Below are 21172 nucleotides of genomic sequence, written 5' to 3' on the forward strand. Positions count from 1 at the left end.
AGAGAGGAGAGGAGGGGAGGGGAGGGGAGAAGGGAGGGGAGAGGAGGGGAGAAAAGAGGGGAGGGGAAGGAGGGGAGAAAAGAGGGGAGGGGAAGGAGAGGAGAGAGAGAGGAGAGAGAGAGGAGAGAGAGGAGAGGAGAGGAGAGGAGAGGAGAGGAGAGGAGAGGAGAGGAGAGGAGAGGAGAGGAGAGGAGAGGGGAAAGGAAAAAGAAAACAGAAGAGAACTTACAGTTCCCACTGTAAAATCTCAGTTTTGGAGATAGGCTCAGGGATCAAATCACTTTCCTAGGGTCCCTCCCTAAATGGACAGTCATCACTTCATCTCTCAGGCTTGTCCTGCTCGAGGTCTTCTGGAGGTGGCCTTGCATGACTCAGGCTGATGCTGGCAAGGCAAGCACAATGGTCTATTCTTTGCCCTACCCCCACCTCCTCTCCACTATCCACTCTTGCAAAATCTCACTTCCTAGACTCAGGCTATGGGGTAGCATTTCAAAAATACTAAAATGGTGTTCTGGGACAACAGATGTTTATTTGCTATATCCTTTTCCCATGAAAACAAAGGGTCATGTTATTCTAAGAGCTTACATGTAGACAGGTGAGTCACCTAAAGACTCAGACACACCTTGGTCAACTACAAAAATAATCACTGAAGTAAAAGCCATATTCCTCGATCTTCAATTCCTAAAGTCCATTTATTTGTCTCGTTCCTACACTTTCTGATAGAAGTATTTATCAGTTCTCAAAGGCAGAGTTGTAATGTTAAGTGCTTCATAGTGGCTCTAAAAACAGCAAAAAAATCAGGTTGCCTCTAGAGCCTGAACCACTAGGTTGAGCCAATTCTTGACTTGGGGCAAATTATCATTCAGAAACTATTTTCTACTGCCCACCTATCTTCCATAAGGCCTCTGGAATTATCTTTCTAAAACAAAAATCTGACCATGTCATTTCCTTCCTTCCCATCACCAGGAGACACCCTGACCTTTGTGCTCACTGTACCAGCAGGTCCACTGTGCTGAGGCTAGCTCTGGCCACTCCCTACCTCAACTATGCACGGTTCCTCAAATACCTCACTTGCTCCTTCATGTTTCCTTGCTTTCACCCTATCTGGCACATCCTCATTTTCCTTAGTCACTATATTAATTAAAACTGCTCAGAGCTCACCCCCATGCCTCCTTCCCACTCTCCAGGCATGAGTCTTTTACACTCTCAAGCAGCACTTACTGTGGAATATAGCCAAATAATATGTAGCTGAGTAGACCTTGATGCTTGCTGTTCACACATTTCTTCCATGAGACAGAGAATACATATTTCTTTCTTTCTGGAATCCTTAGCATCTAACAGGTACTGAATGAACCTATGATACTTAGGGAAAGCTATGGAGTTCACAATAATAATGTCACTTGCTATGATGATAAAAAAAAATACTTCTTTAAACAAGAATGTGAACTCCTTTATAGATTCCAACTTTGAGCAAAGTATTAAAGGAGAAAGCTGGGGGGAGCAGGTGATCTGATTTGAGAGCTGAGAAACTTGAATGAGTTTCAGGGCTTCCATAGAATGTTTATCGTGTCTGGTTCTAGAACTCTGTAGTTCAAAGACTCCTTCACAAATGTTTAGAGGATACTATTTCCAGATTTAAAAAAAAACAGTTATATAAACTATTATATCTGAAATAATTTATTTTTTTAAATTGTATTTATTTATTCATGAGAGAGAGAGAGAGAGAGAGAGAGAGGCAGAGACCCAGGCAGAGGGAGAAGCAGGCTTCATGCAGGGAGTCCGACGTGGGACTCGATCTTGGGTCTCCAGGACCACATCCTGGGCTGAAGGTGGCGCTAAACCGCTAAACCACCTGGGATGCCCCAATCTGAAATAATTTAAAGTATGATTACAATAGCTTTACCTTGTATTCCTGCTTAACAATTATTGGTGATAAGGTCTTTATGTGAAAATCCTATTATTAAAAAAAGCTGTTGAAATAAAAGACAGGATGAGATGGGTTGATGCAGGACTTTGTTTAAAAGGTAGAGGGCAGAAGAACAGCTAAATGTCTGCAGTCGTAGTGGTACTGCTGCCAAGATGACCCTGCCTTGGGAGTTGCCTCAAATCCTAGCCTCCAAGAGGCCTTGACATGAGTCTTGACTGACCAGTTAAGATTCTTGACTTCCTTAGTCTCCCATCAATAGTAACAGAATGGTGGGATGGTAGGAGTAGCAATATGATACCCAGCACTTGCTGAGTGACTGCTATGTGCTGACCCAGCACTAGGCCAAGCACTTCATTTGTGTTACTTCTTTCTCCAAAACAACTCTATGAAGGAAATTGTGTTCCTATCCTATTTTGCAAATGGTGAAAAGACACATAGAGAAGTCAGACACGTACCTCCCCCTGCTGCTAAGTTTAAGTGCCAACTCACAAACCCAGATGGTCTAGCCCCAGAGCACAGGCTTTTAACCATTGCATACAGGGCTTCTCCAAATATTCCACTAGGCTGCTCACTCTCCAGCCTTAATATATATAATCTCAAGATCATTCAGTAGCATTTTCTTTTTTTAAAGATTTATTTATTTATTCATTGATTCAAGACACACACAGAGAGAGAGAGAGAGAGAGAGAGAGAGAGAGAGAGAGGCAGAGACATAGGCAGAGGGAGAAGCAGGCTCCATGCAGGGAGTCCGATGCGAGACTCAATCCCGGGACTCCAGGATCACACCCTGGGCCCAAGGCAGGCACTAAACAGCTGAGCCACCCAGGGATCCCCTCAGTAGCGTTTTCTTACACAGGAAAACCTCTAAATAGTTGAATGAGAGTATGCATCACTATGTTGCTCAAACTTCATGAGAACGGAAACAGAGGTTCCTCTTCAAGACCAAAGAACCCATTCCTATAGCTGCTGGGAGGGTTAGTGGCTAACAGTTCTCAGCAAGTGCTTTCCCAGGAGCTGTCCTTGGCCTGAGAGAGTAGCCTGGCAAAGGGAAAAGCCTCTGCAATGCTCATTCTACCTCTAGACCTTCCTGCAGGATTGACTGAGGCCTTCGCTGCCTTTGCTCTGATCATGTGACATTTCATGTCCCCACTCTCCTCAATACTAATGCCTTCAGTGTTTCGAAGGTGCTGTGTAGAGAGAAAGTACTCTCCAGTAAACTTGCTATCTCAGAGTCTGTTCTCTCTAGATCAAAACTAATAAAATCAAGATGTAAAATTAGTAAAAACTAAAGAACAACTAGAAATTGTATTCATGACCACTGACTTCATGGGGAAGAGGTACTCAGAAGATAATGCTAGAACTGGATTTAATGCTTTAGTATATGTAACACAAATCATCCGAATTAACAGCAGTAAAAATGCTTTAAAAGAAAAGCTGGTTATATAAGGAAAAGTATTATTGTGATTCCACTTAAATTAGGTAGCTAGAATAGACAAATTTATAGAGACAGAAAGAGTTACCAGGGGCTGGGAGAAGGGGGCGAGTTACTGCTTAATGTTTAGAGTTTTAGTTGGGGATTATAAAAAAGAATTCTAGAGGTGGATGGTGGTGACAGCTCAACAATGTCTTAATTTCACTGAACCATACAGTTAAGTTGGGAAAATTTATATGATGTATATTTTATTACAATTAGGAAAAAAGTTAGTTCTACTCAATAATTAATGTGGAATGCTTTTTAAAAAGAATACACATGAGAAAATAACCAGTTACTTAGACTTCAAAAGAAAGGAAGCAAAGTTGCCTGTCTACCTTCCTTTTCATTCCTTTCTGTTTTGACAATTAAAACACCAGCCGTTGCTGTTCAAAAGCATCCCAGAGACCAAGGCAGAAAAACTTATAATTTAATTCATCTGCTTAAGACATACTTTGCTTAGCAAACCCATTATGATGCAAATATTTTTAAATAATTGGCCTCATTTCTCAGAAAGCATTTGGTTTTAAAATTAGAATGTGATATCAAAATTTACAGAAATACTTCTAAAGATCTGCTCTGGTAAAAATGTCATTACATTTTTTCAACATTGGAAGGAATATGTAAGCCTCTTCATTTTCCTGTTTAGTCAAAACCAATTATACAAAATTATTTTTTAACTTAAAAAGGATATGTGCCAATACATATTAATGTCACAATTAGCAATATTCTAGATGATTAAGATAGTTTCCTTTCTTTTTAACCACAATATTGAAACTATTAAAATCCATGTTAGTTAGCTATGTAAAACGGATAATATTGGGGCAAGAAAAGGCTGAATATTAAGAAAATACACCCTATGTAGAGGAATAAATCAAAGTTTGTATGTTTAATTTTAAAGCCTATACCATTTTGACTTTAAGACTGGGGAAAAGAGAAGTTTTAGGGAGCAAATATAAGTTATCTACTGCATTATTAATCTATTTAAGTCTGCACTTGGTACTGAGAATCTAGTAACCAAATGTGAATAGCAAATATACTACTTGATAGAATCTAGTTCCTGAGTTAAAGAAACTGAGAGCTAGAAAATCAAAAGAAATCTGTGCATAAAATAATACCTCATTAATCCTGACCAAATACAGTGGCAGATGACAACACATAAAGGATTATAGTACCCTACTTTTCTGATTCAAATGCTCCCCTACTTAGTGGAAATTCATCAGCCTTCAAATGTTCTATTAATTATGCAGGAAAAACTGTGCATGGTTAAATAATAGAATGAGAAAAAAAGCCTCAGAAAGCTCATTTAATAAAATAGGAAATCATAAGAGAAAAATTGGTTCACAGATAAATATTTTCCAAACTCAAATGCAATGATCATTTCTTAAGACTTTTGGATGATCTCCCTTTCTCTTACACTCTCTGATGATAGTCCTACTACTGTCCAAAGCAAAGTGTGCCACTACACATAAGTACCTACACTCATTCTGTTCTCTGGTGACCAGGGATTTGGAAGCCCTGCTTAGACCTGCTTAGATCACTGACAGCATCTCCAGCCATAGGGAATGTCACACTAGAGAGGTGAAAACTCATAAAATCCATATAAAATGACAAAAGGTCAACATTTTATAGACTAGGAAAAACAACACAAAAAGCTAGGATGTTTATAGGCAATTATTGACTAGACATTAGAAATTAACTGTGGTGTAGAAATTATGGCCTAGTATCACCAAGGATGATATTAGCAAGGTGACATGATAAAGATACAGCTTTTATTACTTGTTAAAAGACATCCTGTTAGATTCCATAATCTATATTTAAAAACACAATGAACACCTATTTCTATTATTCTTCACTACAAGGTTAATATGGACACAATATAAGAGAAAGTAAACACAACCATATAGATGCACAAGGTTACCACAGACTGTGAGCAAACATGATGAATATTGTACATTATTAAAGGGGACAACAGACATAGGTGAGTGGCTCACCTCTTCTGTCCTTCGAGTCAGAATTACCTGTATAATAAGTGAAAAATAGAAACATTCACTCAAATTAAAGAAATACATTACAATTTAACCGAAATTAAGACAAAATAAGCCCTAGGGATACAGATATTTTCTTGTTTATATATGTTGGAGCTAGAATGAGGTACCCTCCAATAAATGGGTAATGAGATTGTTGAAACTCACTAAACATTAATCAGTGGTTTGTCCTTCTGAGTACAAAAACAACACAGCATCAATCTTCCTAAAAAGTACAAGAACATAAAAAGAAATACAAACACAATAGTATTAGAGGTCATTATGTCTTTTAGGCCATTAAAATGCAACAGGACAAAATTAAGGATATTAAAGACAAATGGTAATAAAATCTAATTAGTGTAAAAAAAAAAAGTCTAACCAATGTAGACAAATTCTATACACTAACAGAAAACTTTTTTAAAGGCTTGTGGAATATCCACAAGCCCTTATAAATTATTGCCCATTGTAGAAATAACAGACAATACTATTTTATCATGATGCAATAAAACTAGAAATTAACAAAGAAAACAGCTGAAAATTAAAAGCAAAGCCAAATTACAAAATACCTCAGAAATAATAAAATCATTCTTTGGCAGAATCTACCAACTCTCCCCTAGTAATTGTCTCCTCTTCTTGCTTTTGGTACAGAAACCATGTTTTGTTTTTGTTTTTTGTTTTCTTTTAGCCGAGCACAAAGCTGTCCAGCTACAGACTGCGTTTCTAAGACTCCTTTGTGCCAAATGCAGTTATATGAAGAATTCCAGGCAATGACATGTAAGCAAAAGTGATGAGGGTAACTTCTGGATCACATTCTTTAGAAAAGAAATCCCCATTTCCTCTGTTCCCCTTTCTCAAGGGCTGGAACCAGAACCCAATGATGAGAGCCATCCATCTCTGATCAAGCAGATGAGGGCAATCTTGCCGAAATGGCAGAGCCAAGAAGAAAAAAAGAACTTGGTGCACCTGGTTGGCTCAGTTGGTTAAGTGGCTGACTCGATTTCGGCTCAAATCATGAATATCAAGGTTGTGAGATTGAGCCCCTTTATCGAGCTCTGCAGTGGAGCCTGCTTAAAATTCTTTCGGGGTGCCTGGGGGCTCAGTCAGTTGAGCATCTGACTCTTGGTTTCAGCTCAGGTCATGATCTCGGGGTCCTGGGATCAAGCCCCAAGTTGGCCTCTGCACTCAGTGTGGAGTCAGCTTATCCCTCTCTTGCTCCCCGCTCCCAAATGAGTAAATAAATAAAATCTTTAAAACAACAACAACAACAACACTTCTCTCTTTTCTTCTGCCCCTTTCCCCCTTAAAAAAAAAGAAAAGAAAAAAGGAACTCAGTCCTTGATTAGGCAAAGCCCTCTGGTCTACCTCTGGAATATGAAAGGGGAGAAAAGGCTTTTGTCTACTTAAGCCACCGAATTTTGGTCTGTCTGTATCAGAGTACTTTAGACTGCACCATAACTAATTCAATTACCTACAAGAACACTGATGGAATGTGGCTAAAGCTGTGCTTATAAAAATTCATAGCATTAAATATATAACTGGGAAGAAGGAAAATAAAAACAAGTTAAGCATTCAATTTAGGAAGAAAGAAAAAGCACAAAATAAATCTAAGCAGAAAGAGTAAGAATAAGAAAGAAATTAATGAAATAAAAACTGAAAAATGACAGGACCAATAAATATACAATAGGAGGCTCTTTGGAAGAAAAAAGCAACAAACTATGAAACATATACATGGTTACTCAACTCAAGAATGAAAATAGACAAACATATAACAAATATTAACAGCTATGTAGGAAATGAATCTTAAGAGATGACTTTTCCTCAGACCTATTCAAGTAATTTTGAACACATGAACGAGATGCATAGCTAGGTAAAGTTCAATTCTTTCTGTGAAGCAAAACAAAACACTGACAACTAAGACTTCCCAAAAATAGCACACATATATTAAAACAAAACAAAACAAAACAAAACAAAAAGCACACATATGAAGGAAACAGACCAATTTAATTTAGAAATAACTTATGAATGTCATTAGAAAAATCCCAAATACAGTAGTATCAAACAAATTGCTACAGTTCATTCAAGGAAAATCCAAGTAGGGTTGTTTTTGCAGAAAAGTAAATAGTTCAAAGTTCAGAAATCTATTAAAATGATTCACCACAGTATATTATATAAAGACAAAAAATCATAAAGATCTTGTTCATTGATGCTAAACAGACAGTTGGTAAAATTTAATATCCATTCTTGACACATATGTTCTTGAAAGCAGGAATAAATTAATAAAACCTAACCATGATAAATAGGTTTACCTCAACACAAGAGTCAGCATATTTAATGGAAAACCACTTAGCGTCCTCCTGAGAGTCCGGTACAAGACAAAGCTGTCTGCTTTAACCATTGCTTGCTTCCTAACTTTATTCTGAAGGTATTCACCAATCATTTATTTTTTTTTATTTTTTTTAATTTTTATTCATTTATGATAGTCACAGAGAGAGAGAGGCAGAGACACAGGCAGAGGGAGAAGCAGGCTCCATGCACCGGGAGCCCGATGTGGGACTCGATCCCGGGTCACCAGGATCGCGCCCTGGGCCAAAGGCAGGCGCCAAACCGCTGCGCCACCCAGGGATCCCTCACCAATCATTTAAAGAGAAAAAGACTGATTTGAAGACTTATGATAATTGAAGTAAATTATGTCAAACACTGAGGAAATTTATTAAGATGACCAGCATAAAATAAACTTACAAAAGTCAATAGCTTTATGTAGTATACCCAAAACTAAAAAAGTGATCTATATTAATTACGTCTTAAAAAAAAAAAAAAAAAAAAGGATGCCTGGGTGGCTCAGCGGTTGGGATCTGCCTTCGGCTCAGGGTGTGATCCTGGGGTGCCAGGTCCACATCGGGCTCCCTGCATGGAGCCTGCTTCTCCCTCTGCCTCTATGTCTCTCATGAATAAATAAAATATTTAAAACAAAACAAAACAAAACGGTCAATAGCCTTCATAGCCTCAAGAGCAGCCAGTTAGAAGACATAGTGGAAGAAAATAATCCATTTATACTAACAATAAACAAAACACCAAAATAGCAACAACAACAACAACAACCCTCTGATATATCTAGAAATAAGCTGAATAAAACATATGCAACATCAGTGGCAAAAACTTTAACAGTTCCAAGAAATGCAAAGACTTCAGCAAATGGAATACACTGCATTCTTGGATAGACTTAAAGATGTCAATTGTCCCTGTTAATCTATAAATGTGACATAACTTTTCTCCTGCTATATAAGTTGATTCTACTGTTCGTAAAGAAAAATAATCAAGAATCGGTAACAAAATTCTGAAAAATAAGATTAACAAGGGATGATTAACCTTATCAAATACTATTTTAGAGTTAAAATTATAGTAGTGGGGTTCTGTTCATGGACAGAGAAAACGAATAACAGAAAATACAAATGTTAAGAAACAGAACTCAAATATATACATGGGAACCTAAATAGATACAGAATTCAATATATGATAAGGTAGCATTTCAAATTAGTGAGGAAAAAATAGATTATTCATTAAAAGGTATTGGGACAAGTCATTAACCATTTTGAAAAAAAAAAAAAAAACAGATTTATAGTTCACACTTCACATTAGAATAAATTCCAGATGGATCAGATTTAACCATACACCTACATGCACACACACATATATATACAGAAAAAGGAAATCATGTCTAGAAGAAATCATAAGGAAGTTATTTTGTGGGCAGCCTGGGTGGCTCAGCGGTTTAGTGCCGCCTTCAGCCCAGGGCCTGATCCTGGAAACTCGAGGTCAAGTCCTGCGTCGGGCTCCCTGCATGGAGCCTGCTTCTCCCTCTGCCTGTGTCTCTGCCTCTCTCTCTCTCTCCGTCTCTCATGAATAAATAAATAAAAAATATATATATAAAAAAAGAAAGTTATTTCGTAATGATGAAGTAAGAAAAGCCTTCTTAGGGGAGCCTGGGTGGCACCATCAGTTATTCGCTGGACTCTTGGTTTCAGCTCAGGTCATGATCTCAGGGTCCTGGGATCAAGCCCCACGTTAGGCTTGATCTGCTTAGAGCCAAGTCTGCTTGAGATTCTCTCTGCTTCTCCCTCCATCCCTCCCACTCGTGCTCTCGCTCTCTCTCAAATAAATAAGTAAATCTTAAAAAAAAAAAAAAAAGCCTTGCTATATATGATCCAATACATAGAAAACGTTTAGTTAAAACAAACTGACAATTTTTTTAATTAAAAGAAGTTTAAATTACTTATGATAGTCTCTGCAACGCAGAAAAGCTAGATGAGCAACTGGGGGAAATATCTGCAACTTTTAATAGGTAGGCAAAGGTTCATTTCCTAACATTAAAGAGCTTCTATAAATAAGTCAGAAAAACCTGACATTCTAAGAAGAAAAACAGATAAAGGATACCAGCAGAGTTCTTAAGAAATACAAGTGATCTTTCCAAATATGGAAAGATGCTCAACCTTACTCAGTGATACGCAATTAAGGCTACACTGAGATGCTAATTTTCACCTGTCAGACTGGCATAGATCCAGAAGTGTGATAATTTACTGCACTGAAGACAGCATAGGAAAACAGGCATTCTGACACACTGTTTATAGGAATAAATTTCCCAACAGAGGAAAATCTGGCAATATTTACCAGTTTATAAATGCACACTTAAAAATAATTTATCCAGGACGCCTGGGTGGCTCACCAGTTAAGCGTCTGCCTTTTTGGCTCAGGGTGTGAACCTAGAGTCCCGGGATCAAGTTCCACATTGGGCTCCCTGCATGGAGCCTGCTTTTCCCTCTGCCTATGTCTCTGCCTCTCACTCTGTGTGTCTCTCATGAATAAGTAAATAAAATATTAAAAAATAATTCATCCTATCAATATTCCCACATATGCTTGAAATGACAAATTATATTGTTTGTAACAGTACTCTGAAAACAGCTTTAACATATACTGATAAGGAAGACTGGATAAATACATTACGGCATGTCTACACTATGAAGCAGCTCTTTATTATAGTACAGAACAAGTATGACAGGCTAACGGAAAAAAAGTGATGTGTAGAAATATACACAATATATATGTCTATTATTTGTATGAGAAATAAAAGAAAAAAATATATAAAATATATGCTTATTTTAAAAAGGAGAACAGAGACTCAAAGCAAAGGTCAATAGGAGAGAAAAATTTTAAAGATTAAAGAATTATTCTAGGATATGTCCAATATCCAAATAGCAAGAGTCTTAGAAGAAGAAAACAGAGAAAATGAACAATGGAAAAAATTTCCAAATATAAGACAAATTTCCCCAACTGAAGAACCAAAAATTTTCAGATTTGAAGAACCAAAGCTCCAAAGGTCCTATCAAGTATCCAGCATAACGAGTGAAAAAGACCCACATCAACATTTCCATGAAATTTCAGAACATGAATGATAAAGAAAAGATCTTTCAAAAACACACCAAAGTGTGATTAAGAATCAGGATAGCATTAGAATCCTCCAAGCCTGGGAATTAGAAGTCAGGGCAATGCTTTCAACATTCTAGAGAAAAAAATACATCCTCAAATTCTATACATAGCCCTACAGACATTTTTAGACATTAAGGCCTCATGCAATGTATCTCCCATGGACCTCTATATCTCAGGAAGCTACTGGAGGATATAGTCTATCAAATAATGGGGTAATCCAAGAAAGAGGTCAATATAGAAGCCAGGAAGCCAGAAGCGCTTCTCTATTATATTTCCCAAATAATAAAGAAGGAAAATCCCAGATCAACGCCTGGGCAGCAGCCCTGATGATCAAGCCTAGACTTGAGTAAGACAATAGATGAGTCAGGAGGAAGACCTCTAGGAAATAAATCTGTAGATTACCTTACAGATCTGACTTTACTGAAAACTGTATTGAGAGGCTATGAAAAGTATGGGAAGAATTGGCTAGCAATAGGCAAAAAGAAAACTAAAACAGAAATATAAGGCAACTGGGGCACCTGGGTGGCTCAGATCAGGTCATGATCTCATGGGTTGTGAGACTGAGCCCTGTGATGGGCTCCACGCTCAATGGGGAGTCTGCTTGAGATTCCCTCCTCCTGCCCCTTCCCTCACTTGTATGCATATGCTTGTGCTTGCTCTCTAATAAATAAATCTTTAAAAAAGGAACTGTACGGCAATTATAAAATCCAGAAAAAAAATTGTCCAAAGAAAAGAAAAATCACATTATACTTACAGCTCAGCAGGGAATAACATTACAGTTATAATAATAAAAAATATCAAATACTGATTCAATAAAAAATTAAGATGTAACAATTAATGGGAGGATGGGTCAGATAGTAGTGATGAAGATGTGGGGGGGTTCAGACTGTGACCTGATGTAACATAAAGGTTTCCTTGTTTTACTGATCTTGAAAAAAAAAAAAGTCACCAGTGAAATGTAGTCTCAGTCTCCCCTGAGACATGAAATGTATTAAGAGTACAATAACCAGCTTCTTATTTATGGAATAATTTGGACCTAAGGCAGAGTATGTAAAACTCAGTTCCCTAACAGCAGAGTGCAAAGACCACAAAAGTGAGAAATAGGCCTTGACAACCCTGAGATCTAAGACAAATCATTTAACCTCTTAGTCTTATATTAAGCATATATTAAAAGGAAATAATTATCCACGTTCACATCACAGAACTGTTAAATGAAGACAGTAGAGAACAGAAGTAAAGAATACAGGCTGCAAAGTCAAGCAGGCCTGGGTTACCCTCTCACCTATCCCACTGACTACTTCAGCTTGTTCAAGTCATTTTGTCTTCCTTCCTGAAGTAATGGCCATAACTCACAGCAAGAAATATATTCTATACCGTTAACTCTGTGTTTCCGTATAACTGAAACAAAAGTTTGACAATACATATAACACAAAAAGAATAGAAATGAACAGGACCATCCACTTAAAACAAAATATGATGCCCCACTAAACTGATTTCATGAATTGGTCATGACCTGTACTTTGAAAAAACATTCCCCTAAATTACAGTTTCATCACTGTAAAATTCTTCCACCCGCAAAACATAAAACAGAACCTACTTCAGAGGATTCATAGGATACTTCATAGGATTACTCTAAATAAAACTCTCCGTACAATGTCTACCACTTAAAAACAGTGCTTGCCATGTGCATGTATACACTGTAAATGCCATACCTATATCAACTCACTTAATTCTGATAATTCCTCTATGACATAAGTATTATTACTATCACTTGTTCTTATTTTACAGATGAAGAAACTGCAGTACAGAGCTTAAATAATTTGCCTGTGGTCACACAGCCAGTGTATGGCAGAGATGGGATTCAAACTCAGGTGGTGCGGCTCAGCAGACTGTGCCCTTAACTGCAAATGCTGTACACCATTTATAGAGGAAAACATCGGATCAAAGCAGGCAGGTGCAGGGTCTGGGTTGTACAGTCTAGCTAAAAGAGGTCATCTGTAGTAAGCAAATGATATTCAATTCAGCAAATATTTTCTGAATGCTCCCCATGAGCACAATGTGATTCCAAGCTAGAGGCCCTCACCATTTAATGGAGAAGAAATATGAGCCATGGGGATGAGACCACAGAAGAGGGAAAGTGATTCTTGCTAGAAAAGGAATGACAGTTACAGCTGTCAGGGAACGAAGTCATACTTCTCACAGAATCCCTCTAAGGGACCCCTTCTCTTTTACAGACCAGGACCTGAGGCTCCAAGGGGTCAGAAACTTATTCTGCCCTACTTAAGTCTCTGACACAGGGCCGATTCTATCTTTGCTGCCTCTTCCCATTCAACCACTGATGGACTGAAGGAAAGAAGTGGGCAGGGCTGAGGCCCTGAACAAACTGACATTGCAACTTAACTATTTCCCTGAGCTCCTCTAACTCCACCCCTGGCCACGGGCTTCCCACACCCTGTTACAGATACCCAGACCCACTCTCCTTCCCATGGTCTCCATGGGTCCCTTCTTTTCAAGGCTAATCCTATTACTCAGCTTCTGCAGTCTTTTATCTTCAGTCTCTTGCATTATCAATTAGCTCCCAGTTCTCTTGCATTTTCAAAATTCTTCCTCTGCCTTTAACACTTAAGCCTCCTCAGTCTAACCAGAATGCCAGGCAAAGCAGGATATCCTCTAGAATATTTCTTATTTCCTCTTAACTCTGTGGTAACCAGGTATTCCTGAGAATTCTCTATATCTAAGTTTCATTAGTTTACAATTTTAATAATTTCAAGAAATTTTACGGCTAGAAAACACGCAAAAAAAAGTAGTAAAACAGTGAATAACCTCAAAGAGAAAAAGAAACAGCAAACAGAAACCATCTCTAGTACCTGAAGGAGGAAAAGTTTCGGGAGTGGTTGCCACAGTGCTAGAATTCCCCTCCCAAGATTCTGTGCCGGCATCTGTGAACTGGTTATCTGGAAGCCACGTTCCATTTGGTGAAAGTGTAGTGACTACAGAATTGGTACTTGCTGTTCTTGTGGTCCCATTGTCAGAGTCTGAAGAATTGACAGTGGTTACATAGGTGGTTCCTAGAGTTAGATTTGAGCTGAATGTTGGTACCACAGAGAGAGAAGTTACTGAAGAAGTAGGATTTGAAGCTTTGGTCTCTTCTTTGACTGATTCTGCTGTCAATGTTTTCATGGATTTTGTAACGCCTACTGAAGGTGAAACTATAAACAAGGGGGGAAAAAAACACCGCATAAAGAACGTAATAGTTCAAAAGTTGTGAGGCACAAAACAGCAAGCCTTAATAGACTCTCAAACAGGGGTGCCCAGGTGGCTCAGTTAATTAAATGGCCAACTCTCGATTTCAGGTCATGATCTCAGGGTCCTGGGATCAAGCCCCACGTCGGGTTCTACCTTTAGTAGGGAGTCTGCTTGAGACTCTCTCTCCCTCTCCCTTTGCCTGCTTGCATTTTCTCTCTCAAATAAATAAATTTTAAAAATAAACTCTCAAACACCTGGGGACCAACGAAAAACCAGACACACACACAAACACACACACTTTTATCTAACACAGGACTCTTTCTACCACCTTCAAAGGACCACTGTTTAAGGGACAAGGAAAACTGGACTCATTACTTATTTGCTCAAAATCAATATATAGGGATCTTACGTAGCAACAATTTTTAACTTTTCAAGGATGAGCATATAATCAATTAATTTAAAGTAGTGTATTGTCAATAGGACTCAGAGAGTTCCAAAGATAATTATTTTATACCATCACTTTTAAGTAAAACTTTAATATTTTTTCGTTCTTTAAAAGCACTCAGGTCTCCAATTTAGGTCATTAAAGGTGATTGCAAAATTCTGTTCAGAACACCAGCCTTATCAAATGACAAATTACCTGTGGTTGCATTGTTGGCACCTACACGTGTCAGACTACTGCCAAGCAGAACAAGAATGAACCAGGAATCCATGCTGACCTAGAAAAGAGACAGCCATGTTAGACAAGGTCCTATATTATTGTAACTACGTCCAAAATACCAAAAGGAGTATTTTAGATAAGATCTTCCCAGCAATTAAAAGTACACACAAGACCAGTTTGATTGAGTTTGATTAGCACATTTGCCCCCAAATCCAACTACTTTCTTGAATATTTATATCAATACAAATAAAACTTACCAAGAACACACTTTTAAATGCCTTATTCTAAACTTTGGCTATACTTTAGAATCACCCAAAGAACTTTTAAAAGTCCCCCTGCATCTCTAGGTATGAGAGCTAGGTAGGGGTCCTATGAAAAGCTGCCCTTGCGTTCGCCATGTGCGGCTTTAGAATCTTTGGCATGAGAAGCATGGAGAAGGTAGGGTGACTGCATGAATGTAATATTCTTTGAAACAGACCTCATACAGCTTTCCCTTTATTTCATCTCAAACCACATCAGAGGGCTGTGGAACATTCCTACTGCTCTTAGTGGCTCATCTGTCCATTCAGATCTCTGTGCCCTACAGTGAGTTAGGTACTAGGGGAAGAACTGGGGAGAGATACACACATATATCTCATCTTCAGAAGACTCATACACTGGTGGTAACTGAATATGGTAGTGACTCTCCAAGGGAAACAAGACAGGCCTCACCAAGGCATACATGAGAATCTCTGAGGAAGGGTAGGGAGATGCAGGTGGTTCACAATCCAAGAGTTTGCCTCTAGTACTAGCAAACATGCCTAGTAGGGAAATGGGTTCAATAGGTGGCCTTCTCAAGGTGCAGCCATTCAAGATTTGACCACTTCCTCAGTCTTCCCACCTGACCATAATCTAAAATTGCGAAAGCATGCAATTTCCTCCAAAAGGGTTAGAAAACAAACTGGAAGGCTGGGGCAGCCCCAGTGGCACTGCAGTTTAGTGCCGCCTGCAGCCCAGGGTGTGATCCTGGAGACTCTGGATTGAGTCCCACATCAAGTTCCCTGCATGGAGCCTGCTTCTGTCCCTGCCTCTGTGTCTCTCTATGAATAAATAAATAAAATTTAAAAAAAAAAAAAAGAGTCTCTCAAACTGGAAGGCTGATTATTTGTATACATAGCTATTCTTGATAGGAAATGGCTTGAGGAAAAATAACTGTGTTTAGGAGGAGATAGTAAGACTGCCATCTCATTCCACATACAAAAAAAAAAAAAAAAAAAATCCAGATGGGAAGAATTAAATGTTTAACAGTGCATTTTAAAAGCAAATAAATGAATATTTATGTGAGCTCAGGATGAGGATTTTCTGATGTAAGAAATCACAAAGGTAAAAATGGCATATCTGATGATAGCAAAAAATAATAGCTACTAAATGTAAAAGAAATCTATTATAAATAATGTTCATGGACAGGGAGACTCAATATTATCAAGATGTCAGTCTTCCGGGCAGCACGGGTGTCTCAGGGTTTAGCGCCGCCTTCGACCCAGGGTGTGACCCTGGAGACCGGGGACCGAGGCCCACGTCGGGCTCCCTGCATGGAGCCTGCTTCTCCCTCTGCCTGTGTCTCTGCCTCTCTCGCTCTGTCTCTCTCATGAATTAAAAAAAAAAAAAAAAAGATGTCAGTCTTCCCAGCTCGTTCTATAGATTTGATGCAATTTCTTTTTTTTTTTTTTTAAAGATTTTGTTATTTATTCATAGAGACAGAGAGAGAGAGAGAGGCAGAGGAACAGGCAGAGGGAGAAGCAGGCCCCCTACAGGAAGCCCGACGTGGGACTCGATCCAGGGTCTCCATGATCACACCCCAGGCTGCAGGCGGCACTAAACCCCGCGCCACCAGGGCTGCCCTGATGCAATTTCAATCACAATCCTAGCAAGTTACTTTGTGGATTTTGAAAAACTGTTTCTAAAGATTATGTAAGAGGCAAAAGACATAGAATAGCCAGCTCAATACAGAAGAAGAACAAAATTGGAAGACTAACACTACCTGACTTCAAGACTTACAATAAAGCTACAGTAATCAAGATTGTGTGGTACTGGTAAAAGAAATGAAAAAAAAGAGCAATATGACAGAAGAGAGAGCCCAGATACAGACTCACATAAACACAGTCAACTGGTATTTGACAAAGAAGCAATGGCAATACAACAGAGTAAAGACAGTCTTTTTTTTTTTTTTAATTTTATTTATTTATTCATGAGAGACATGGGGGAGTAGGGGCAGAGACATAGGCAGAGAAAAGCAGGCTCCATGCAGGGAGTGCGATGTGGGACTCGATCCTGGGACTCCAGGATCACGTGCTGGGCCAGAGGCAGGCACTCAACCACTGAGCCACCCAGGCGTCCCTAAAGATAGTCTTTCAATAAACGGTGCTAGAACTGGGCATATGTGTACAACAAAAAAATCTGGACACAGACCTTATATTTTCACAAAAATTTATTCAAAATGTATTACAGACCTAAATGTAAACACAACACTATAAAACACCTAGAAGATAACAGAGGAGAATATCAAATAACCTGGTATGGAGAGTATGGAGAGGACTTTTTGGATGTAACAGTAAAGGTTCAATCCATGAAAGAAATAATCAATAAGCTGGACTTCATTTAAATTAAAAACTTCCACTTTGCAAAAGACAGTATCAAGAGAACATGAAGACAGCACACAGCCTGGGATAAAATATTTGCAAAAGGCACATCTGATAAAGGACTGTTATCCAAAATTTACAAGGAACTCTTAAAAATCAACAATTAAGAAAACTGACCAATTAAAATATAGACCAAATATCTTGACACCATACTAGAGAAGATAGATTGCAAAGAAACATATGGAAGCTATTCAACGTGTGTAAGGAATTGCAAATCAAAACAATGAAATGCCACAACACATCTATCAGAATGGCCAGAATCCAAAATACTAACACCACCAAATACTGGTGAGCATGTGAAGCAACAAGAACTCTCATACATTGCTGGTGGGTATGCGAAGTGATACAGCCACTTTGGAAAACAGTTTAGTGGTTTCTTACAAAATTGAACATTTTGCATAAGATCTAGCAATTGTACTCCTTGTTATTTACCTAAGAAAGTTGAAAACTACACAGAAATCTGAAAGCAGATGTTTACAGTAACTTTATTCTTTGTTGCCAAAACTTGGAAGCAACAACCAAGATGCCCTTCAGTAGATGAATGGATAAAGAAACTATACTACATCCAGACAATGTAGTATCATGCAATACTAAAAGGATATGAATTAATTATCAAGCCATGAAGAGACATAAAGGGACTCTAAATGCATATTAGTAGGTGAAAGAAAGCAATCTGGAAAAGCTATATACTGTATGATTGCAACTATATGACATTTTTTAAAAGGCAAGCTCCTGGAGACAGTAAAAAGATCAGTGATTGTAGGGCTAGGAAGGTGGGAGGGAATGAAAAGGCAGTGGATTTTTAAGGGCAGTAAAACCATTCTGCATGGTAATATAAGGGTAAACACCTGTCATTATCTATTTGTCCAAAACCATAGAACATACAACACCAAGACTGAACCTGAATGTAAATAAGACTTTGGGTGATAAGGACAGGTCAGTGCAGATTCATCTACCATAATAAGCGTACCACTGTGGTGCAGGATGACAAATCTGGGAGGCTGCGTGGGGGCAGGGAGTATTTGGGAACTCTAATTTGTGCTTAATTTTACCATGAGCATAAAACTGCTCTTTAAAAAGTGTATATTTTTAACGAGGGAAATAAATTAGGGAATTTGTTACAAATAAGACAAAGGATTAAAACAAGAAGTCCTATTGATATGGAAAACAGTAAGACTTCAATTTTGAAAAATCTAAAGAACCTAAATAGATAATTTACAGAAGAGAAAAATAACAGCTAAAAAAATATGTGAAAAAGTGTTGACCATCCCTTAATCAAAGGAATATAATGACGAGATAACATTTTTGCCTTTCAAATCAGAAAAGATCAATCATATGAAATATTCAATGCTGGCAAGAGACTCATGAGAAGGCATCAAATACTGGTAGGAACAGCCGTTAGCCTGTAATAACAAATTCCTTCCCAGAAAGATTATACAAGAATCTTAAACATGTCCATATTGTTTTGTGACCCATTTCCAAGGTTCTATTCTGAAGTAAATGTAAATAATCTGAAACTCGGGCTAAAATGATACAGAGATATTCATTAAGTGGAAAGCAGAAACAATCCAAATACCCAGCAGCAAGGAAAACAGGAAAAAGTTGAAGTAAGTGCTATGCTGCTATTCAAGATGATATACTGCTACTATTCAAAATGCTATCTTCAAAAAATTTGAGGAAATGGAACAAGCCCTTCATTTTTTAAGCTTAAAAAAAAAATCAAAACTGAATATACCATACAATCTCAAATAAATTCATGTATATACATGAATGTATATGCATGAAAAACTAGAAGGAAAAATAGGTAAACGTTTAGCATAGCACTTTATGATATTTTCTTCTTTACACTGTACTTCATTCTCTAAATTTAAAAAATGGACGGGACAGGATGCCTGGGTAGCTCAGCAGTTGAGCATCTGCCTTCAGCTCAGGTCGTGATCCTGCTGTCCTGGGATAGAGTCCCGTATCGGACTCCCTGTGAGGAGCCTGCTTCTCCCTCTGCCTATGTCTCTGCCTCTCTCTGTGTCTCTCTCATGAATAAATAAAATATTTAAAAATAATAATAATTTAAAATGGAGAAGAGTATTTTTATAAATAAAAATAATGCATAAAATTAAGTTAAAAGAAAAACAGATTTCACTACAGAGCATGAATATACAAATCAAAACTAAAAGGAAACTGCAAAAGACAACCTGAGAGGCTGCAAGGGAAAAGAACAAGTGTACAGTGAATGGAAACTGGAGTATGCGTAAACTGGGCAGTGAGAAATATGTCAATGTAAAAAGATCTATTTAACTAAAAAGGTGTATCTATTGACCACAACCAGGAACAACGTAGACAAGGCCTCATTCTTCTCAAAGGATATAAAGACCATCAGGCAAATTCCTGTAATTTCCTGCCTCCCAGACTAAACTGCATCCATACCTATGCTTGTTTCCTTCCTCTTCCAGTCTCTAATCTTCTATATTACAAGTATCGCAAGATCCATGTCAGGAAGGAAAACTGAAGTTTCCTCACTTTTCAAGGATCTCATATGCAAACTATTCTTCCTAGAGTCTGCTCTAATGGTCCCTGTTCTTGAGGGCATTCATCACTGAAGACACTGAAATGTGGCTCACAGTTTTCTTCCCATCCCCAGGTCCTGATACTTCTCCTTGAAGAGACAGTTCAACATCCTCATAGATGACAGCCACCACAATTCACATTTGAGCCAGCCTATGAGTTCCTTGACTTCCTCTCTACTTTTTTTATCCATTATCTCTGTCCTATTTCCTTCTCTGTCTAACCAAGAAAACTTGGTATCAATTTCATCACTCCCTTGCTAACATCCTAATTCCTTTACAACACTGTTCGATTCTACCTACATGGGGAAAACCAAAAACAGCCCAACCCTAAACTAATTCAACCATTAGCCCTACACTTGGAACTGCCCCAAATGCCGCTTAAGATAATCAAACTACTGATAAGGCTGATATCACTTCTGCCTCGACAGAAGTCCAAACAATTTCTGCAATCTTTCTGTATTTCCTTACTCAGCTCTCTCCAATTCTCCATAGCAGTGATTTCAAAGAACCCCCTCTCCTCTCATACCCTTGCGCTGCTGGCCCTGCCTTTACTTCAGAGAAAATAGAAGCCACTGGACTGTATGACATCCATAACTCCCAATCAACATACTTACAAATGTCCTCCTTCTCTACAATTCCTTCCAAGAATCTCAGTCCATCAGAAACCCTGTCCTGTAGATCGCCAACTACTATTTCCTCCCTTTCATAACAGCATTTAAACACAAGAATTTCTAAAAGAAAAGGAGAACTCCTGTGACTCTACATCAATCCTTCAGCTAGCATTCTCTGTATTCTACTTTGCAGCCAATTTTCTAGAAAGAGTTGTCTCCATGGCAATCTGGCTTCTTTTTTCCACCATTCCACTAAAACTAACTACTTCTGTATTTTTAAAGAATGAGCTCTTCAAAAATATTTCTAATTCATTCACCAAGGTCTTATTTCCCAATATATGAGAATCCTACAGATTAATAAAAAAGGAATCAATAATCCAAAAGAAAAATGGGCAAGACATTAAACTGACAACGTACAGAAAAGCAAATGTTTCTCTTAAATATACAAAAAAACCACAAAACACAAAAACAAAAACCACACCCTGCACCTAATCTCATTTATGAGT

At 38.1% G+C, this 21172-nt stretch overlaps 1 protein-coding gene across 4 annotated transcripts in view; it reads right to left on the bottom strand.

Annotated features, from left to right (window-relative positions):
- The window catches only part of PTPRA (protein tyrosine phosphatase receptor type A), a 171004-nt gene that overhangs the window by 56796 nt on the left and 93036 nt on the right, over positions 1 to 21172 (bottom strand). For 3 of the 4 annotated variants that reach the window (XM_077872420.1, XM_077872418.1, XM_077872422.1), the window contains exons 2-4: positions 14793 to 14871; positions 13774 to 14115; positions 5393 to 5419 (exon numbers count right to left, since the gene is read on the bottom strand). In XM_077872420.1, the coding sequence (XP_077728546.1) occupies positions 5393 to 5419; positions 13774 to 14115; positions 14793 to 14865 (442 nt within the window). In that variant the 5' untranslated portion in view covers positions 14866 to 14871. The remainder of the gene's footprint in view (positions 1 to 5392; positions 5420 to 13773; positions 14116 to 14792; positions 14872 to 21172) is intronic. The other variant, XM_077872419.1, reaches the window with a different exon arrangement.

This window comes from Canis aureus, chromosome 26, assembly GCF_053574225.1.
Source record: "Canis aureus isolate CA01 chromosome 26, VMU_Caureus_v.1.0, whole genome shotgun sequence".
In the NCBI taxonomy this organism is placed as follows: Eukaryota; Metazoa; Chordata; class Mammalia; order Carnivora; family Canidae; genus Canis; species Canis aureus.